An 18105-nucleotide genomic window follows, 5' to 3' on the forward strand; every position below is an offset into this window, starting at 1 on the left:
CTGGTATTTTAAAGAGTACTTAGCGTAAATATTAAGCAACCTAACTAATAGGGTTCCAACTCCCAGCAACAACAAAAATAAAAAAATAAAAAATAGGGAACCACCCCTCACGCTCCACCTCATGATGCTTAATCGACGTAATCAACCTTAATTTGATGCAGTGTGAAAAAAAATACACAGAAATCAATTATTTTTCAAGAAATATTAAATAGATTCAACATCTTTCTTCAACAAAATTGCAGACTGCACAGATGGTACCTTCCCAAAGGAAAAAGTACTATAGCTTACTAGGGTGTATATATTAGACTTAATAGTCACTATATACAGTAATTGACTTCTATTCATTTTACATCAAATTAAAACTTTGGGTGTCAGATAATTATTTATTAAAAGCTAGACATTTTAAATGAGAATAAGAAAGAAAAGTATGTCTTTGTGCCCCCTTTTCCCTGTTCATGCCCTATCGGCCCCCCTGGCTAAACTTTGCTAGATCCGCCCCTGCACAGTTACCAGCGTCAGCTACGTAGAAAAAGATCCTCGAGTAGAAAGTAATATTAAATACATTCTAACAACAGCTTATCAAGCTTAAACGTGCTGCTGTTGTTCAGCCACTGGTTTCCTCTTTCTGGTGCAAAGTGGGCCAAAAGCAAACAAGAGACACGGACTCGCGACAGAAAAGCTGATCAGCTGATCATTAAGCAGTTTCATGATTGAAGTAGCAGCCGGAGAGCGAGAGGCAGTCGCTTGTTAAGATTAACGCAGGAATGCTTTACAAACATTCAGAGATGGACTTACACACTTGCTTTACTTCTCTCGGGGATAACTTTGTCGGAGATGACATGCCGGGTTGCTAGCGAAGCTCCACATGCTATCCAGACCACCGACAGGTCCCGCATGCCACAGCCGCTCTATCACGTGATGCATACTGCTCCGACGTGCTAACGTTCTGAGGTGAGTTACGGCGTGTTGCAAGTTTTGTGAGGTGCTTTCGTGATATTTAATGGATCGGATTACATTTTTTATTTTTCTCCGATATCCGATCCAGTAATTTAGGTCAGTATCGGACCGATACCGATACGTAATATCGGATCGGTCCATCTCTAGTTATAATAATAAACTCTGCATATAAGAAACACACATTTCTGGAGAAAGGGGCATTTGAATGTAACCAGGAGCCAGCGATCAAATGTAGCTGTAAGCTCGTGTCCTGGTAAAGGGCACAGTGAAAAGACAATTTACTTAGCATGTTTTGGTGAGAAACCAGAGCTCCCGGAGGAAGCGTGAGGAGAGGATGCAAACTCCACACAGAAGGGCCCGGGCCTGCCACTGAGCAGTTCATGGGTTAAGAAATGTCTCAGTGAGAGTGCTGGGAAAAAGCCAGAGTGTCAGCGTACCAACTAGCAGAGCTTCCCTCTCGGAGTGGACAGGACTTGGTGGATTCCTCTCTGTGGGACCTTCTTTCTCCTGACTGCAGGACACCACCGTCGACGCTGTGGCTTCCTACACGTGCACAAAACACACACACGGTTAGCATGAATCAGTCTGCAGACAGCCACTGGCACTGTTTGACTGAGTTATCTGGCGTAATGTAAACAAATTCAAATTTAGGCTGATGCATGGGACACAATAAAAAGACAATCATGCACAAATAAGTGCGACGAGCACACCAGAAAGTTTCACCACCAACATGTCAATCCAGAGAGACAATGAAAACGGGGATAATGAATGAGGAAGGGGATAATGAGGCGAGGGAGGATATTCAGCCAGCAGCTATATTTCTAATAGAGGGAAGCGTGTCTCGCACATACACAATGACAGGACAGAGGAGACGAGTTTGAAAAGAACAAATAGAGGGAGAGGGGAAGAGACTTGGAAGGCGAACGATCAAGCTGCTCGTTTCAGATCTCTGACAGGTGGCAGAGAAGAGGCAGCATAACAGAAGAGATTTTGTCTGTGTTTGTTGTTCTACATAGTACGGTGCGTACCATTTCCACTTCTAGTGTGGGATCTCTGGTGGCCTTTTTTTATCCATCCATAACACCCTGTGAGTGTGTCTTGGTGTGTGGGTGTGTAGACATACGCACATGTGCAAGCCGTTTTGACTTTATGACTCCTTTATTTCCTAGCCCACTTGTGTCTGTGTGATTTATTAAATGACACATGCAGTTGCAGTGAACTAGTTTGGCCCGTAATGATCTGTCATGTCATTGGAAGAGGAGAGAGGGGGAAATCGGGAGGAGGAGGAGAAGGAAAACAAGAAGAAGAAAGGGAGAATGAGGACAAAACTATGTGGAGGACTGAGCATTTTTCCCCACTTACGCTGCTTTGATTAGCGCTCTCCTCGCTTCCTCTGTCGTCTTGCTTCGACATCTCCAGCTGTAGCACATTAGAAACATATGAAGAATAACACACTGAGAAACAAGCCAGGCACCAATGTATGCAGACAGGCAGGAGGGAGGTCTTAAAGTTGTTTATTTTTAGAATAATGTCCAGATATGAGCTGATTGTGAAGAAACAAGAAAAGCTAAGACAGTAAACTCCATATGGATGTAATTAACTCTTCCAGCAGTTACTACAAATAAAGTCATTTATGTCTATAAGTTATTATGGACTGTTATGGATTCTACATACACATCAATTTCTTTACTGATTTATAATCAATATTCTGTCTGGAACAATTTACTGGCTCTGGACCCAAACACAGCAGAAAAACAGTGTTTAATAAAGGCTTGCATTTGACTCAGGTGTGCAAAGCTCCAACGCCACAAGTTAGACTGTCAGATAAACCCGCCAAGCTTACAAAGAATACAATTAAATGGAAAGGACTCAACTAGAATTGGTTTTAGATTGCTACCCTTACCTCTGGCTCTAAATTATGCTTTTTATCATAAGGAATAATTGTGGGTGATGCTGAGTTTACATTTACAGTGTGGGAGGCTTCCAGTGAAAATAAACTATTGAGTTGCATAATGGGAAGTGCTTTCCTTATATTAGGTACTGAAAGTCTGAATATCCTGGCTTTCTCATGTATATCGTCTCACAAGTGGTAACTTGCGATACTAAGTCAGCGAAATGCCCCTTTACTCACAAAGGAAAGCAGCCGATAAATCCCAACGGAAAACTCTTAGTGACGACAATAAAATACATACAAAGAAATGATAAAGATGTTTGTTGTGATCATAATAATAAGGTTAATGGCTTCAATGACCTGCACTTGCATCGGTGAAGTGATATGTGGCGACAGCTCGCTGACAGTAAGGACAGTGACTGAACCAGTGAAGAAGAACTGATGGCATGAGAGATGTCCTCGGCATGACAAATCATCCTACATTGCCTGCTAATCTTCGGAGAAAGCAACGCCCCAAAATTGATTTCTCTTTCTCCCTTTAATGAGACTGTCTTTCATGATTCATGTTTGCCCATATGCAAGAATTTAATTAGCTTATTTCCCAGGGCTCACAGTTGTGGAGGGACACATTTCTAATCAAACCCATCACTCTTAACAAGCTATTGACAACCCTGTCATTCCAGCTGATCGGAAGAAGAAGAGATCCGTTAACAAATGACTAACTCAGCTCGGCGTCGCATGAAACCTGTTATCTCCGAGCTAACAGACAACACACGCAGAGGCTCCCACATAGTTTGAGAGCCTTTCGTTTGTATTATCATCCAATTTAATAGGCGATTTAACCCGAGGCTCATTTTAATGACAGCCATTTCTCTCATTATACCGAGCGAGAAGGAACATTAACAAACATGAGCACTTTAGCACTCGGCGCATGGGACAACACCTGAAACATTAGTAAACATGACACAGCAAGCAGAGAAAAATGACCCATGAAAACTGAAATTGTTTATAAGATTGAGGATTGTGCGTCTGTCAGTGGAAGAGTGTAGTAATACAGCTTGACACGAATGAATATTAAATGGAAAAATGTGTCTCAGTGGAAGAAGCACATTTAACTAATGTGTTTTTTTGGGGTAGGCAGGGTTGCTCGATGGTGGCAAAAATCCTTTTATCGTGATCAACATTCAGATGACCATTTACCACAATTACTCAGTTCGGAAAAATACTAAATTTACTAAAGAGTCATTTTAAGAGTGGCACAGTAGTCGTTTTATCTAAATCACCTTGTTTTACTCATCACTGCGAGCTTAAACTGAATTGAAATGTAACTGAAATGAAAATTAGATTCATTGTTCAGCCCTACAGACAGCGCTGGACTCCTCACTTCTTTGTATTTTGCTTCCAAGGAGCCAGACTTTCTTGTATTTTTAAGTGGTCTTGAGCAATAGTTCTTAAGGCTTTCTGAAGGTCTTTCAAAGGTTTCACTCATTTTCATTCCAGTCCTTGTACCCGACTGCTTTCAGAGGAATGCTTTTGTTTGTTTGCGGAACCACTTAACATTGACCTATGAATCACTCAAGCATTACAAAGGCACCTAACTCAAGGGATGAGCCAGTGTTATGTCAACACAGACGACTGAGCAAAGAATCAATTTGAAATTGCATCTTTAGGCACTTTGTTACTAGCAGTCTTTTCCCAAAAACACCAATGTAGATTAATAAAGCAGCAGGTGTGGCCACGTGGCTCCTATCTGGCAGGTAATATCCCCCAATCTGGTGACCATACTCTGACATCGCTGTTAGTTACAGCCTCTCTGAGAGAAAAAAAACACTGCTTTGCAGATGCATGACACAAAGGACAAAATGTTCAGGACTGAGAGCGCGTGACTGGGTAAGGCTGGTGGTCGGCGTGACATAAAATCGCAGCTGCAGAAAAGGGAAGAAACCATTTGAGTTTGGTCAACTGTGCTCAATGTGTTTCTAGTTAAAAAAGTGAATTAATTTCTTTGGTATTTTTGTCATGCGGGTGTTGTGAGAACATACAGTTCAGATGGTTAGCCAGCCTGCCTCACAGAAGAGAAAAACCCTTAAAAACTGCATTATCTGGTGCAGACGAGGGCACGGTGAGATGGAGTTGCTGCTGGCGCTGCCTTACTGTTAGACAAACAGGTTACAACCTAAAGGCTGAAGGTATTTATTTTGGCAGTAATCTTTTTGCTGGCATGGATGTTCTGCAGAGAGCTTTTAAAAACTCTGTTTACACCTAGGTATGTTACTTGGATAACGATAAGGGCCTTGAAATACTCAGCATTGTTATAATGAGGCAGCAAGGGCAGGTTTTCATTTTATGATAGTAAGGATGTAGAGATAATGATTGATGAGCCCGTGGAGACTGATTAAATGTACCCGACTGGGCAGGATGCGGTTGAGGGTGCGTGCGGAAAGTTGGCCTTATGGGAGTTATTTAAAAGAAAAACAAGCCTTGCTACGAGCGATCGCTGTTTTTGGTGAAATAACGCTACATTCTGGTTCAGTGTGCTGTCACCCACTCAAAGATGAGACTCTGGCTGACCAAGGGAGAGGTGCTTTAGAGGCACCACAGCCCAGTCTTCTGTGTAGTCCAGCTTAAACACTGAATAAGGTCTGAATTAAAAACTCTAGAAATGGGTACATGAAAATCTAAAGCCTCGTTTGATTTACATTTAGCTCATGTCATTTTCTCATAGGTCATCTTCTTGACCATGTGCAGAAACCATCTACTACAGATTGGTCTCTGTAAGCCTTGTTCTGATCACTTAAACTGTATACTATATGAATTCGCAGTGGAGTCCAAACTTTCCACGGCTTAAGGCGGCGCTTCAGGTGAGAAAACACTCAGACAAATCCCATTTTTCCCCCACTGGGTTGTGCATCGTGAGTTGGTTCCCCAGGGTGAGACTGTTAATGTGGACTTTTACTGTACTGTCCTGAGGCGTGCAGAATAATAACTGTTCGAACAAACAAACTCACTCTCCTATGAAACGCAGAATGGCAACGCTCACATGTTCCCAGTGAAAGCGTGCATGTCTGTCACCTACCTGCATTACGTGTGCGTTTTGCAGGTTCTGGAGACCTTCCTTCAGGTTCTGCACTTGATTCTTCAGCTGTTGTTTTTCCTCCAAACTCTTCTCCAGCTCGGCCTCCCGCTGTTTTAATTCTTCCCTCATTTTTAACAGTTGCTGTAAAAACAAAAAAGCGAGCACATTAAGCCACTAATGCCTTTGTGAGCTAACCAACCGTGACAATGCTAATCTCATTATCAACCTGCTCTGAAAGCAGAGGAACAATACGCCATTTGTTCATTAATATTTAGCATCTAATCCCCATACTGGTAATTGGAACTTCAGCTCAATACAAAAAAGCAATTAGATATGGATGTGAATTATATGATTAATAAACATTTTTACAGAAAGAAAAATTCTGCTCTCGTGCATGTGTCCAAGAGGAATCATTTTGCAGATCTTTCAGTCAAAAATGAATATGCATGAATATAGAAGAAAAACTCTTAATAGGGATGTTAATTGGAACGCTCATTTGGGTTTCATGCTTGCTTTGAGTACCAGATGAACCAGTTTTGAGAAAGCTTTGAAGGCTAACACCTAGATTTGTGTCCAATTTGTCTGACGTTTCTTCCTGAACACAGATAAAAAGATCCACCTTCTGTGTTCATTTCAACACAAAGGCGGTACGCTTGTTGGAGGGGGGTCTTTGCAGCTAGAAATGTTCGCCTGCACTCCTAATCACTCAGTGCTTTTTGTCTGTTACACTATAATTCACAAGAATACGAGACAAGGTTGTCAGTATGTGCTGATATTTTTGTTTACTTTCTAGTCTGAGGGACTCTGCAATACAACGTGTGGACGCTGACAAAGGAGAGGTATCCCATTGCAGCGCCTTCCAGTTCATTTAATCCATTCACCTAATCTTTTCATAAACACACCACGGGATATGCAAGTTGGAAAGGTAATTACTCTCCGTGAGCAGAAATGAGCAGCGGGGGTTTAATGGATTTTTCTTCTTCTAAACATGAATTGATCATAATTTCCATTACCTGAGACACCCAGAGTGAGTCAAACTTTAGCATTGTAAAGGCAGATTTAAGGATTTCTGACAGCCTATGGCTGCTCATTTCAAATTTAGAAAGATTATTAAGCTGTCAGGTAAAGATCTAGTAGTTAAGATAATATTTCAGTGATCGTTTTGATCTTAATCAGCAGATCCGGTTCACAATGCTGAAACAGAATTAGAGTTAATTGAACTTACGCATGTCCTTGTTTCCCCATTTTGCTGCAGAACGACTCAACAGACCTTATAAAACTGTTTGCTGATCTGCTGTTTTCAAGGTCAAGAATAAAAGGCTCCAAAGGTAACCCATACAAATAATAAAAACTTTAAATGACTTAGCCAATATAGTCTTAAAGATTATCTTCTTTACTTTTGGACAGCTTTCAGTGTGGCTGCTTTTCCCCCTAAAACATAAAAAAATACTAAAGCCAATTCCTTGTAGAGGATCAACAGCGGTGATGAGAGGTGTGTCCTCAGCTGTGACCCAGCATGTAGGCGTGTAGGGTCAGGAGGGTGATCCAGGGGATCTGGGTCACTTTGCACCTTCACTTTGTCCCCAGACTGTTCTGACTGCAATTTTCCACAATCTGGAAACCAGGTGGAAACTCTGCAGGCACTGTGGAGGCACAAGTGCAAGGGGACCAGAAAAAACACTTCTGTGTAGGGATGTAAAACATGAGCTGAACGAAAATGGGTCCAGAGGTGCATGAAAAGATGCTGCTGCATGTGAGGATGCATGAAGTCAAATTATTTTTGGAGTTTTAGGAGCCTATTAACTAAACTTTGTAGACTTGAACCTGTAAAATGTCTGCACATGCTTTGTGACATTACTGACCACCTCAGCCTCCTATCTTTCAGAAAACTTGACCTCACTCCTTGACCTTGGGGTTGAGGTCTTTTTTTGCCTGTCCCGTTTGGGTCTTTTGCCATCAGAATTATTGTCTAAAGGCAAAGAAAGATGCCCAAATGTTTTAAAACACTTAGATGGGTTCTTTTCAAAGTAGGAAATGTAAAAAGTTATTCAGCAACTTTTAGATTGAAACCTAGTTCATGTCATTAAAATCCTAATAATGTTTTTTCAATATCTTTTTTTGATTAAATGGTCTGAAATGGTTTTAATAGGCTTGGGTTCGTTCCAAGAACATGCTGTTCGAATCGCAGCACATAGCTCTCCAGTTCCAAATAAAACCCGTTCTGACAGTGAACAAGTGTTCCAGTAAAAATATTTTTCAGCTGCTCTTCACAGATGCTCCAGACAACTGTGCTTCTCTACGTGCTCCCAAATAGCACTTAGCTACCATTTAAAGTGCTGGGTCATGGATAAATGACAGCGAAGGTTTCAGCTTGCATAGAAAATTCAACGAGTTAACCTGAGCGACCTTGTTGGTACAAAGTACCCAGTGCCGACAGGAACCAATAGGAGATTAAACCCACTGATGGACAGAAGGCTGGAAGATGGTGTCTCTGTATGCTTCTGTGTAGACAATAAGCATCACCTTCTGCATGCCTTGTAGAGCCTGCTGCAGGAAGCTGAGCTGCTGTGAGTGAGTGTTGTCCTCCTCGCTCCTAATTGGCTGATTTTTGCCTTGTTCTTGTTTTAGCAGCTCCACCTCGTTCCTGTAGGCGTCCAGCTGGCAGCGTAGGGAGTCGTTCTCCTCCTTTAATGCCTCTGCTTGGGAAACTCCTACATAATAAACACAGAGAAAATTAAATATTCTGGTTATCATGGATCGCCACCGGTCATTCCATGTATTCATTTAACACCCCTAACAATACAAATTCCAGTTGAGATAAGGCTCAGTTTTACTGTGTCACTCCTGATACGGTGCTCTTGAGTTTTCCCCGAGCTGTTTGTCCTCTGAAGACGTATATATTAAAACACAAAGAAGATAGTAAAGGTTGCACCTCTGACAGTGACATGTGCAGTCATGATTGCATCACTCCTCATTCACAGAGGCAACAGCAGGATGTGACTATTAGAGCGTTGATAACAAAAGAGTTAGGACAGAGCATGACAGAAAAAGATGGTATTTATCTACAAAGCAGCTGACATCAAAGCTCCAGAAAGCTTGGTTTACATCCCATTATTTTACCCACTGTTATTTTATTCGCAGTTGGAGGATTTCTTTCACTTGGATAGGCATGAAATTTACATACCATATTCCTGATAATATAATGAAGCATTTTCTGTTTGCAACCACTTTGATTTGCACCTCTGACTGGCTTCAGCTACCCAACAATAATGGCTGAGGCACAAAGGCAGCCATCAAGGTCAGAAATAATGGTCAAAAACTGATATCTCAGAAATAAAGTTGAAGAAAAAGCTAAAGAATGTGTAGTGATGGGATCGTGTTACCTGCGACGTGTTATGTTTCTGATATATAATTGGTAAAAATCGAATTTAGTAATAAATATATCATCGAAACAGTACTTTGTGTTCACAAGTCAGGCTACGGTGATTTTTGAGATGTGGCTTCTTTTTGATCTAAACTGAACACCTGGAAAATTTCAGATCTGCTAAAATCCAGAGGCAGACACGCCCTTTGGTGCAGGTTTTGCCAGAGAAACATTTTGCCACGTCTGCACACAGACACATACAGATTCACAAGATGAAAATCATGCCAGCTAGAGTATCACGGCTGGCAACAACTCACTGCTATATCCTGGACTTCAGCTCAGGCACATTTACTTTTCACTGCCATCAGGCGACACCCAGCCTCACAGATCTATCTTTAACAACGTATGTAATTCTTTATCTTAATAATTCAGCCAAGGACTAAAATACATTTTCAAACAAACCATTGGGTTTAACAGTGAACTGAATAATGTAGTGTGCATGAAGTGTGGTCTCCCAGTGAGTTTGTCTGTTTTTTCATTCAGATAAAATAGATGCCAGGAGAAGATGGACTCAAGCTAGGGAGAGACCTAGGTGAGAAAAGTGACACAGAAGCTTATTGTAGTTTCCTTTCATGAAAGTAAACCGCTATGAAAGTCTATTTCAGTTAGCCAGTTGCTACAATAAGCTAGCCAATAGGTTCCACTGCTAGCAGGGTTAGCTTACATTTGCACACTGTTCAATACAAAGTACTGAAAGCAGTGAAACATCACTTATAATGTCTATAAAGAATTTTCCTTTTGATGTAATTATAAGAAAGGCTGGACCATGATTATTAATTCCCATCTTTAAAGTTTGATGCTTCAACTTTTTTACTTCAATATGGACCTTTTGTATGCAGAAATATTTTTCTGCCAGTCACAGTTATAAGTTACACTTATGAACCTCATACAAATCCCAATTTAATCCCCGCTTATAGCAAAACAAATACATACGATGTTTGATCAACTGAGAAAGTGCTGTGTCTCCAGGTTAACAGTGAGGATATCATTCAAAGACATTTTGAAATTGGAACCAGAGGCTCCTTCCCTTTCATAACTTGAATGACAGCGGCTTGGCAAGATATTAAAAAGAAAAAACAACTCGCATCACATTTTGAGTAAATCCAGACTGATGAACAAGTTCACTATATGAAATTTTATAGCTGACCCAGGGAGGAAAGCTTGGAGAAAACTTTACATTGCTACCCATAATGCTTTTCCTTATTTTCTGTGTAGTGCATGCTTACACTAAGCACTGCAGAACTTTCAAACACTGAGGTCAATATATATGAAAGTTATCCCTGTGAGCCAAAAGCTCGGGCTGCTCTAAATGTTTACTTTGAGGCATATTTTCTACTCTGGGCTCTGTAAAATGTCAATGACACTGGATAAACTGATATGGCCACACCAGGCCCCCAACAACTCCTGTTCAAACGCTTTTAGTAGGGGTAGCAAATCAAAGAAACGCTGGGAAAGGAAAGAGGAAGGGAACGAAAGCAGCTTGTTTTAGACCAGTGACTGGCTGGACCAAGCTGAGGGGTTTGCACTAATCCACAGTATAAGATAAATACAGATTTTACAAAACTGTTACTGATACAAAGCTACAATTTTAGAGTCCACGAATGAAAACAAGACTTTGGAAATGAGCATAAGGCAGAGGTGGTTAGTGTCCTCACAGGAGAAAAGGTTGCTGTAAGCTGCGGGCTCGCTTTGTGGTGTTTGAATGCTCTCATTGTTTCTGTGTAAGTTTTCTCCAGGCACTCTGCTTTCCTCCAGTAGTCCAAAGATGTGTGTGTAAAGCTAATTGGTGATTCTAAACTGCTGATCTGTCCAGGATATACCCTTATGTCAGCTGAAAAAGGGGCCTCCCCCCATCCCCCTTAAACCAAAGCAGAAAGGGTAGTTAAGCAAACAAGCATTGTAGGTCCCCTTTAGAAAGCAGACTGGGTAACCAAATGTAAATGATATTTAGCTACTTTTCAAGCATTCTAACACAAAAGGGCCCAAAGTCCAACAGTACAATGCTGTCAAGTTGGTGGAGCACTGTCACTTCTATATACCATGTCCAGGGATCAAACACCTGTAGTATATATTAATGTACTCAAAGCTGTAATAATACCAGAGTGTTCTAGCCAGTAGCTCTCATCTGGACATTTGACCTGACCTACTGAGTAAAGGAGTAGATTGGGAGGAGGTATTATTCCATGAGATCTGCTTAGCTCCAAAGATGTCCACTACTATATCGGTTCTGCTCTCCTACTGCAAGCCTTGAGCAGAAGCTCTTTGGGAAACTGCAACACACTGACTGGACTGGGGAGATAAGCCCCATCCTGTGTGAGTGAGTGTGTGCATGAAAGCATGTCTTGTTAGGTTTTGTGTGGGTGTTCACGAGTGCTGCCTGCAGTCTATCATGGAGGACCATTGGCAGTGTTAATGAACTCTTGCTGGGCGTGTGTGTGTGTGTGTGTCCACGCTGGGTTTGTGTGTGCTCTTTCCTACCAGCAAAATGAAGGTTTGAGATGAGAAGTGTATTGATCTGAGAGCCTCATCAGCTTGGTGTGAGGAGATGTCAACTGCTTGGCCAGATTCTGTTACGTAACAGGCAAAGCTATCGACCTGCAGATATCCGCGAGTGTGCACGTAGGCATACACCTTCGGGTGTACAGTCATGCACAGAAGCGGCTCTTTTGCCTTCTATTCTGTGCATGAGTCAGATGCGGAGCATCGATTCCCTTTTTAAGAGGCTGCAGTCATAACACAGGTGTTTTTAGCCGGGATGGTTGACGTGTAAACATGCCCGTTTGCTTAAAGGTTAGTGTGTGTGTGTGTGTGTGTGTGTGGGGGGGGGGGGGGGTGCAACACTCAGCCTGTTAACACAAATACGAAAAAGTGTCACATTAACACCTGCCACCTCAGCCAATCCTGCAGCATTGAGCGAAATGACAGGTCTTTGACAGCAATGCTAATTAATGATAGCTAAACTGCAAGGCTGCAAAAGCGAAGGGGCTGAAGTGACGAGTGCATTTACATACATTTGCATGCTAATTAGAGATGCTGTCATATTAGCAAAAGGCAGAGATCAGGCTGATTAACAGCCAAGAAGAAACCACACATCTGAGACATGAAAAGAGGCACAGAACATGGGATGAAGAGGCCTCACATGTGGTTCCCTGCATGTTGCACCAATGACTACTATAGAATTATTGGGTTATTGTTATGGGGTTTGAGGGATTAGCAGCATCATTAACTTTTGTTGCTTCAGCAAACACAAAGAGTCTCCTTTGAGGGAGCAACAGAAGATTATGGCACTTCAGTGATACCCCAATCTGAAATTAGATGGCAGCTGGCAGATGTGGACAGATTGGCACATGTACATGCTCCTATGTGTACATTCACTGGGGTGGACTGAGGTGAATGACATTCAGCACTTATGTTCAACATTAACTCAGGCTAGCCTGCATATTGTCAGCAACTTGATGTAGTCTGAATGTGTTTTTTTATTCATGCAGGCATGTCAGGTGCTTGGGGGATGATTACTGTCGTTTCAGTCAAACAGAGCTGTCTCCCTCAGTTATTTAACAGTCTCTGTGCTGATCCTTTGGAAATCGTGATCAGTGTACTTCCTGTCAAGATGACAGAAGTGCTGAACTGTGGATGCATATGCATACCTGAGTCCTCAGAGTCCTTGCTGTCAGGGGCATCCTCCATATCATCATCAGACATCTCCATCTCCTCCTCTCGTCTGATGCCCATCAGCTGCTCGTTGTGCATGTTTCTAATCTCCTGCAAAACACAGTGAAAAGAGCGACGGGTCAAAACTGCAAAGACTCCAGAGTGATGCACATTTTAGCAGGTGCTGATCAGTAAACTCCTTCAAAGTTGACGCTAAAGGAAAACTGAGCTGCAAAGGAAAACTTTTAACATATTGGTACAGAACAAAGGAGTGCAGCTGCAGAGAGATAAAAAGGATGATATCAGAGCTAGGGCTCAGTTCCTTCTATGGCTCGGAAATGGGGTATATGGTAGCACATATACAATGAGACCTCACCGTTTTGTACTTGGAGAAAAACAGTACACATTAAAGCAGCCATACAAATGCAACTCTACCATCTGTCAATGAAATCAAAGCTCCTCAATTTCACTACACACTGATTCACAACAACAAACCATGATAAGTGTCTCGGTGCACATTGCGCCTGCTGCTGGTTTTTATGCCCATGTTTTATTCTAATTGAGGGCACATCTGGAAACACCAGCAGTAACTGTAAAATACCATTTCATTTCACCCTCACAGACAGAATCGCTAATGACTACATCCATCTGGAGACCAGTAACCAGAAGCAGGTTTCAAAATGGTTTAAAGATTAAGGTCATACCACTGAAATGGAGTGGCTGTAATTGAGACAAAACCTTCCAGGTTTGTGCTGAGAGAAAGTCAAAACCAACAAACGAATAAACATATGGTCGACTGTTAATACTAAGACTATCCTACCACATCTTCATTGTTTGGTCTGTGTCTGGACCTTTATGTAACATGCTTGCATTTTAGTGTAAAATATACATCTCGAAAGAATTATAATGCACAGCTAATTTAGATGTACGATGCATTAGATACTCGATTACATGCTCTGACAGGCCTAATATTTTAGCTTGTGCTGCAAAAGGGGTGAGGACTTGATTCACACATGTATGCAACACATATTAATGAATATAATAAAAGCAGTTGTTAATATAACAGCTGCACAATCATCTATAGAGCTCAACCTTTGTTGCAGCTTAACGGTTGAACTTTGAGGCAGCCGATTTAAAGCCAAAGGCATCGATCAATATCATCTCACCATGATACTCCTCTCTCCTGCGACTTCACTCATTTACAGCATTTAGCGATCAAAAGTGATTTAAACTTTGACCTCCATTTATTTGTGTTGTCCTCGGGATTCCCATACACTTGTTTGCCATACACCTAGGGGTCATTTTTGACCCGAGGACGACACAAGGGTTAAATCATTAAATATATGATTTATGCTTTAGAACAAAAGCAAAACATACAAGCCATCACTTAACAAGCCTGCATGAGCCTCTAGTGTCTTTCAAAGGAGTTTTTTCAAAGCATGATATTCTCTTCATGTATTACACACAACTACACGGACACATTATCAACAGGGTGTCTCTTAGGCAATCAATGAAATAAAGACAGTGAAACATGAAAACAAGTATTTACTGAAATAAATACAGAAAGACACATATGTGCTGTGTTTACAAACACCATCAGTAGATAAAAAGTGCAAAATCAATGAAATAACAATTTCTAAGGGAGGGAGCAAAAAAGCCGCCCAAGCAGCCCAAGAGTAAATACATTTAAAACCATCTGTCAGCTGATGTTATCAGCCTGAGCCCGTGGCACAGGTCAAACAGGTACTCGAAACACACAAGCACATGTGGAGAAACAACCCTCTGTGCACAAGCACACATCCACTGCATATACACAAACACACCACATAAAAACAGAGAGACAGCTGTTGTCTGATTCTGCCTGTGAGCTGCAGCTCCTCAACAGCGCCGCCCGTTCCTCTATTATTCGCCTTTAGGCCACAGAGTGATACTGGCTGCCTCTGATGTTAAACTGTCCCCAAACAAACACACTTACTTACCTATTCTCTATACACTGGACAGCGGCTGCAAGCACTACAGCCTCTAAGACAGATAGGCATGAACAAAATAAAACCATTATTTGATAGTAATGTAAAGAAATGATCAGCTTTAATGGTTAAAGTCGAAGCATCCACCTCTACAGCCACATGCAGTTTTTGACTTTTTAAACCCATTGTTTTGGTTCTCTGACCTTCACACACAATGTGTAGTTGCCTTTCACACTTCTTGTTACACGTCCATATATAACTAAAGGTAACAGCTTCCGGCTCACGCAGCTGAGTGCACTGTACCAACCCAGCAATATAGGCGTGGATGTGTTTCTTGTAAGCAATCATGAAATGCAAGTGCACTTTTTGGAATTGTAAGCATTCAGTGAAGCATAAAGGAGCATTGCCTCCTTAGAGGTTGGTTTTTTTCTATACCTAACGTGAGTAATTGTTCCCTATTTATTTAATACATTTTAGAAGAGTTTTTTTTTCTGCCTGCTGCAGGTTAAGCTCAAGTGCCAGACTGATCCAAAGCAATGAGCTGACAGATACTAAAACACCTCACAGTGTTTGAATGTACAGGGAGTAAGGGCACCGAGTGATTTATTAGGATAATCTATACTTGAAGACGCCTACCGGTTGCATATGACCTCGCTAGTTACGATTACTTTTCCCCAGGCCCTGAGCCCTAACAGCCAGAGATAAAGACTCAACTCGGGTTTATGCAACCCAACAGCTAGAGTTGAAATTACTTCACTTATCGCTCACTTTGAGACAAGCACACAATGTCACGAAGTGTCTAAATCGCTTCTCAGCGATTGTAAGTGTAAAACAGCCTGAAGAGAAAACACTTCGAAGGATGTTTCAAACAGGGATGTTTCCTTGTATCAGGACATATTTAGCAGCAGTGTCCACCCACCGTGGTCTCTTTTGTTTACATTTAGGGTCATACTGTACACTCAAATGTATGCAAGGCAGGAAAAGAACAGAAAAAACCCCAAGGCCTGATGTAAACACTGTTCACAGCATAAGAGATTTGAAAACTTTCAATATCTAAGAGTATGTTTTTATATATGTACAAAAGTATGATTCGCCAGTGAGTGTATTGCTTAAGGACTGAGTGAGGAATGGCAACAAAACAAAAGGGTCTTTCCTGATGGCAGCATGTGCAATTAAATATGCATCATTCTGCTTTCTCTTACTCAGAGGCCTTAACATGAGCCATTATAAACACAATTTCCATGCTCATAATTCTGCAGTACATCTGATAATTGGAGCGACATTTCTGATTTGCACCACCACCTACCTTCAATGTGAAGTTTTTTTGCACAAGTTGACTGCTGCTTCTGCTATGACTTATTTTGTTATTAATGAGCATCTTAACTGGGCTTTAACTTGCATCTTAAAACGGTTGTTTTTCATACTATGGTTCAAAGAAACTTACCAATCAGATATGCTCATATATGGTCCATTAGACGCAGGACTGCAACACATGCCAGACCCTCCATTACATACAACCCATCATCATGTCAATTAATGTTCCATTTGGCAGAGAGAGAAAATAGCAAGCAGACAGCAGATGACAAAAGTGCTGTTAGACTTGAAAATGAATATGCTTTTAGCTCTCAATATATGTCCCTCAATCATTTACTTCAGAGAACGAAAAAAGCCCCCCCAAAATCAACATCTTCTAATTTATTGGTGAAGAGGGCAGGGAAGGCTTGTACAGATTTACCTTTCTTCTTGAACACACTTAGGGGTGGAAGAAACAGACTCACCAAGCACCTTGTATCTCTTCATGGGGGAGGCAAGGCTGGAGGAAGGAGTGGAGGAGGAAAGGGCAGAGGTCTGGGCCTCAGTCTGTGTCTGGATCTCGCAATGACTCGATTGAGAAGGCACCTGCTCTGCAGCCTTGCTTCAGTCAAAGTACTTACTATTACAAGGGCTCTGCCCTTTCCTATTATTTCTTTATTATTACCATCACCTCTTTGGTATCAAACAACATTTTAAAGAGCTTTACATTGAGAAGGCGTAAAACAAAGTGGGATAATGACTAATTTTTTCCATAAATGATGTGATTGACACAGTTAAATCAAAATGTACCAACCTCTGCTTGTTTGCGCCACATGTCCAGATTCTTGCGCTGAGCTTTGGAGAAATGGTCCCATGCCTTTTGTTTGGAAGCAGCTTGGAATACAGACACAATCTGTTCAACTGTGGCAGGATGCAGGGAAGGACCAGTGACCACCCAAAGACAGAGAGAGAGAGGGAGAAAGAGAGAAAGAGAGAGAGGACAGTTGGGAAGGAGCAGAGGAGTGAAAAAGCGGAGTCAACTAGGGATGTAAAGAACTGTGTGTGTGTGTGTGTGTGTGTGTGAGAGAGTGTGTGTGTTCGTTCAGTGGTATATGCATGCGTGTGTTCTACTTACCAGCTGATGCCAGTGCATCATCCTATGGGAGAGTGATCAGATAGTTCCCACAAGCAAAAGTTCAATAAATTATACAATTTCCGCAGAGCGTGCTTGAATTATATGAGACAAACTGGTTTCTGCAGAGCAGTTGCTCTTTAGCACATGTCTACTCTTGACTTTAATTACCAACACGGCTCTATAGCACAAATTGATTATTTTAGTTCAAGCTGACACAAACATAACCACTGGATCACTAAACTTGGCAGTTATTCATGAACCCCAGAGGATAAACTCCCCTGAAATTTTCTGAAGGAACATCTTGTAGTTCTGTAGCTATCTTGAAATATTTCCAGGCACATATTTGGGAAGCTACTTCACTCAGCTTCTTACTACAAGCAAGCAAATTAATGGGTAATCTGCATTTAACAGGTATGGTATAATTAAACCGAGTGGCTTACAATTAGCCAAATACACCACCATGTCTAACAAATTTGAACATACCGAATTCAATCTTGACACTGACTGAAGAGTTACTCATATCTTCTTTTTTCCTGTCAGTTCAGGTGCTTTTAAATGCCAGTTGGGAATATCACAGGTTTCCCCAAAAATGTCAGCTTTCCAGTCATAATTACATCTTGGATGCTGAAGTTAATACTAGTTAAAAAAGACAAATTATAGTACCTCACATGTGACTTGAAGAAAGGAAGGAGTACAGTGTCTCAGAGCTGC

At 41.4% G+C, this 18105-nt stretch overlaps 1 protein-coding gene across 1 annotated transcript in view; it reads right to left on the reverse strand.

The window, feature by feature from the left end:
* Positions 1-18105, reverse strand: part of enox2 (ecto-NOX disulfide-thiol exchanger 2) — a 123461-nt gene that overhangs the window by 6811 nt on the left and 98545 nt on the right. The window contains exons 8-13 of the mRNA XM_085363490.1: positions 17074-17180; positions 12996-13110; positions 8448-8635; positions 5925-6065; positions 2320-2376; positions 1395-1500 (exon numbers count right to left, since the gene is read on the reverse strand). Coding sequence (XP_085219616.1) covers positions 1395-1500; positions 2320-2376; positions 5925-6065; positions 8448-8635; positions 12996-13110; positions 17074-17180 — 714 coding nt within the window. The remainder of the gene's footprint in view (positions 1-1394; positions 1501-2319; positions 2377-5924; positions 6066-8447; positions 8636-12995; positions 13111-17073; positions 17181-18105) is intronic.

Source organism: Diplotaxodon limnothrissa, linkage group LG2, assembly GCF_057381915.1.
Source record: "Diplotaxodon limnothrissa isolate DT_005_m linkage group LG2, D_limnothrissa_male_GT1.1, whole genome shotgun sequence".
Lineage (NCBI taxonomy): Eukaryota > Metazoa > Chordata > Actinopteri > Cichliformes > Cichlidae > Diplotaxodon > Diplotaxodon limnothrissa.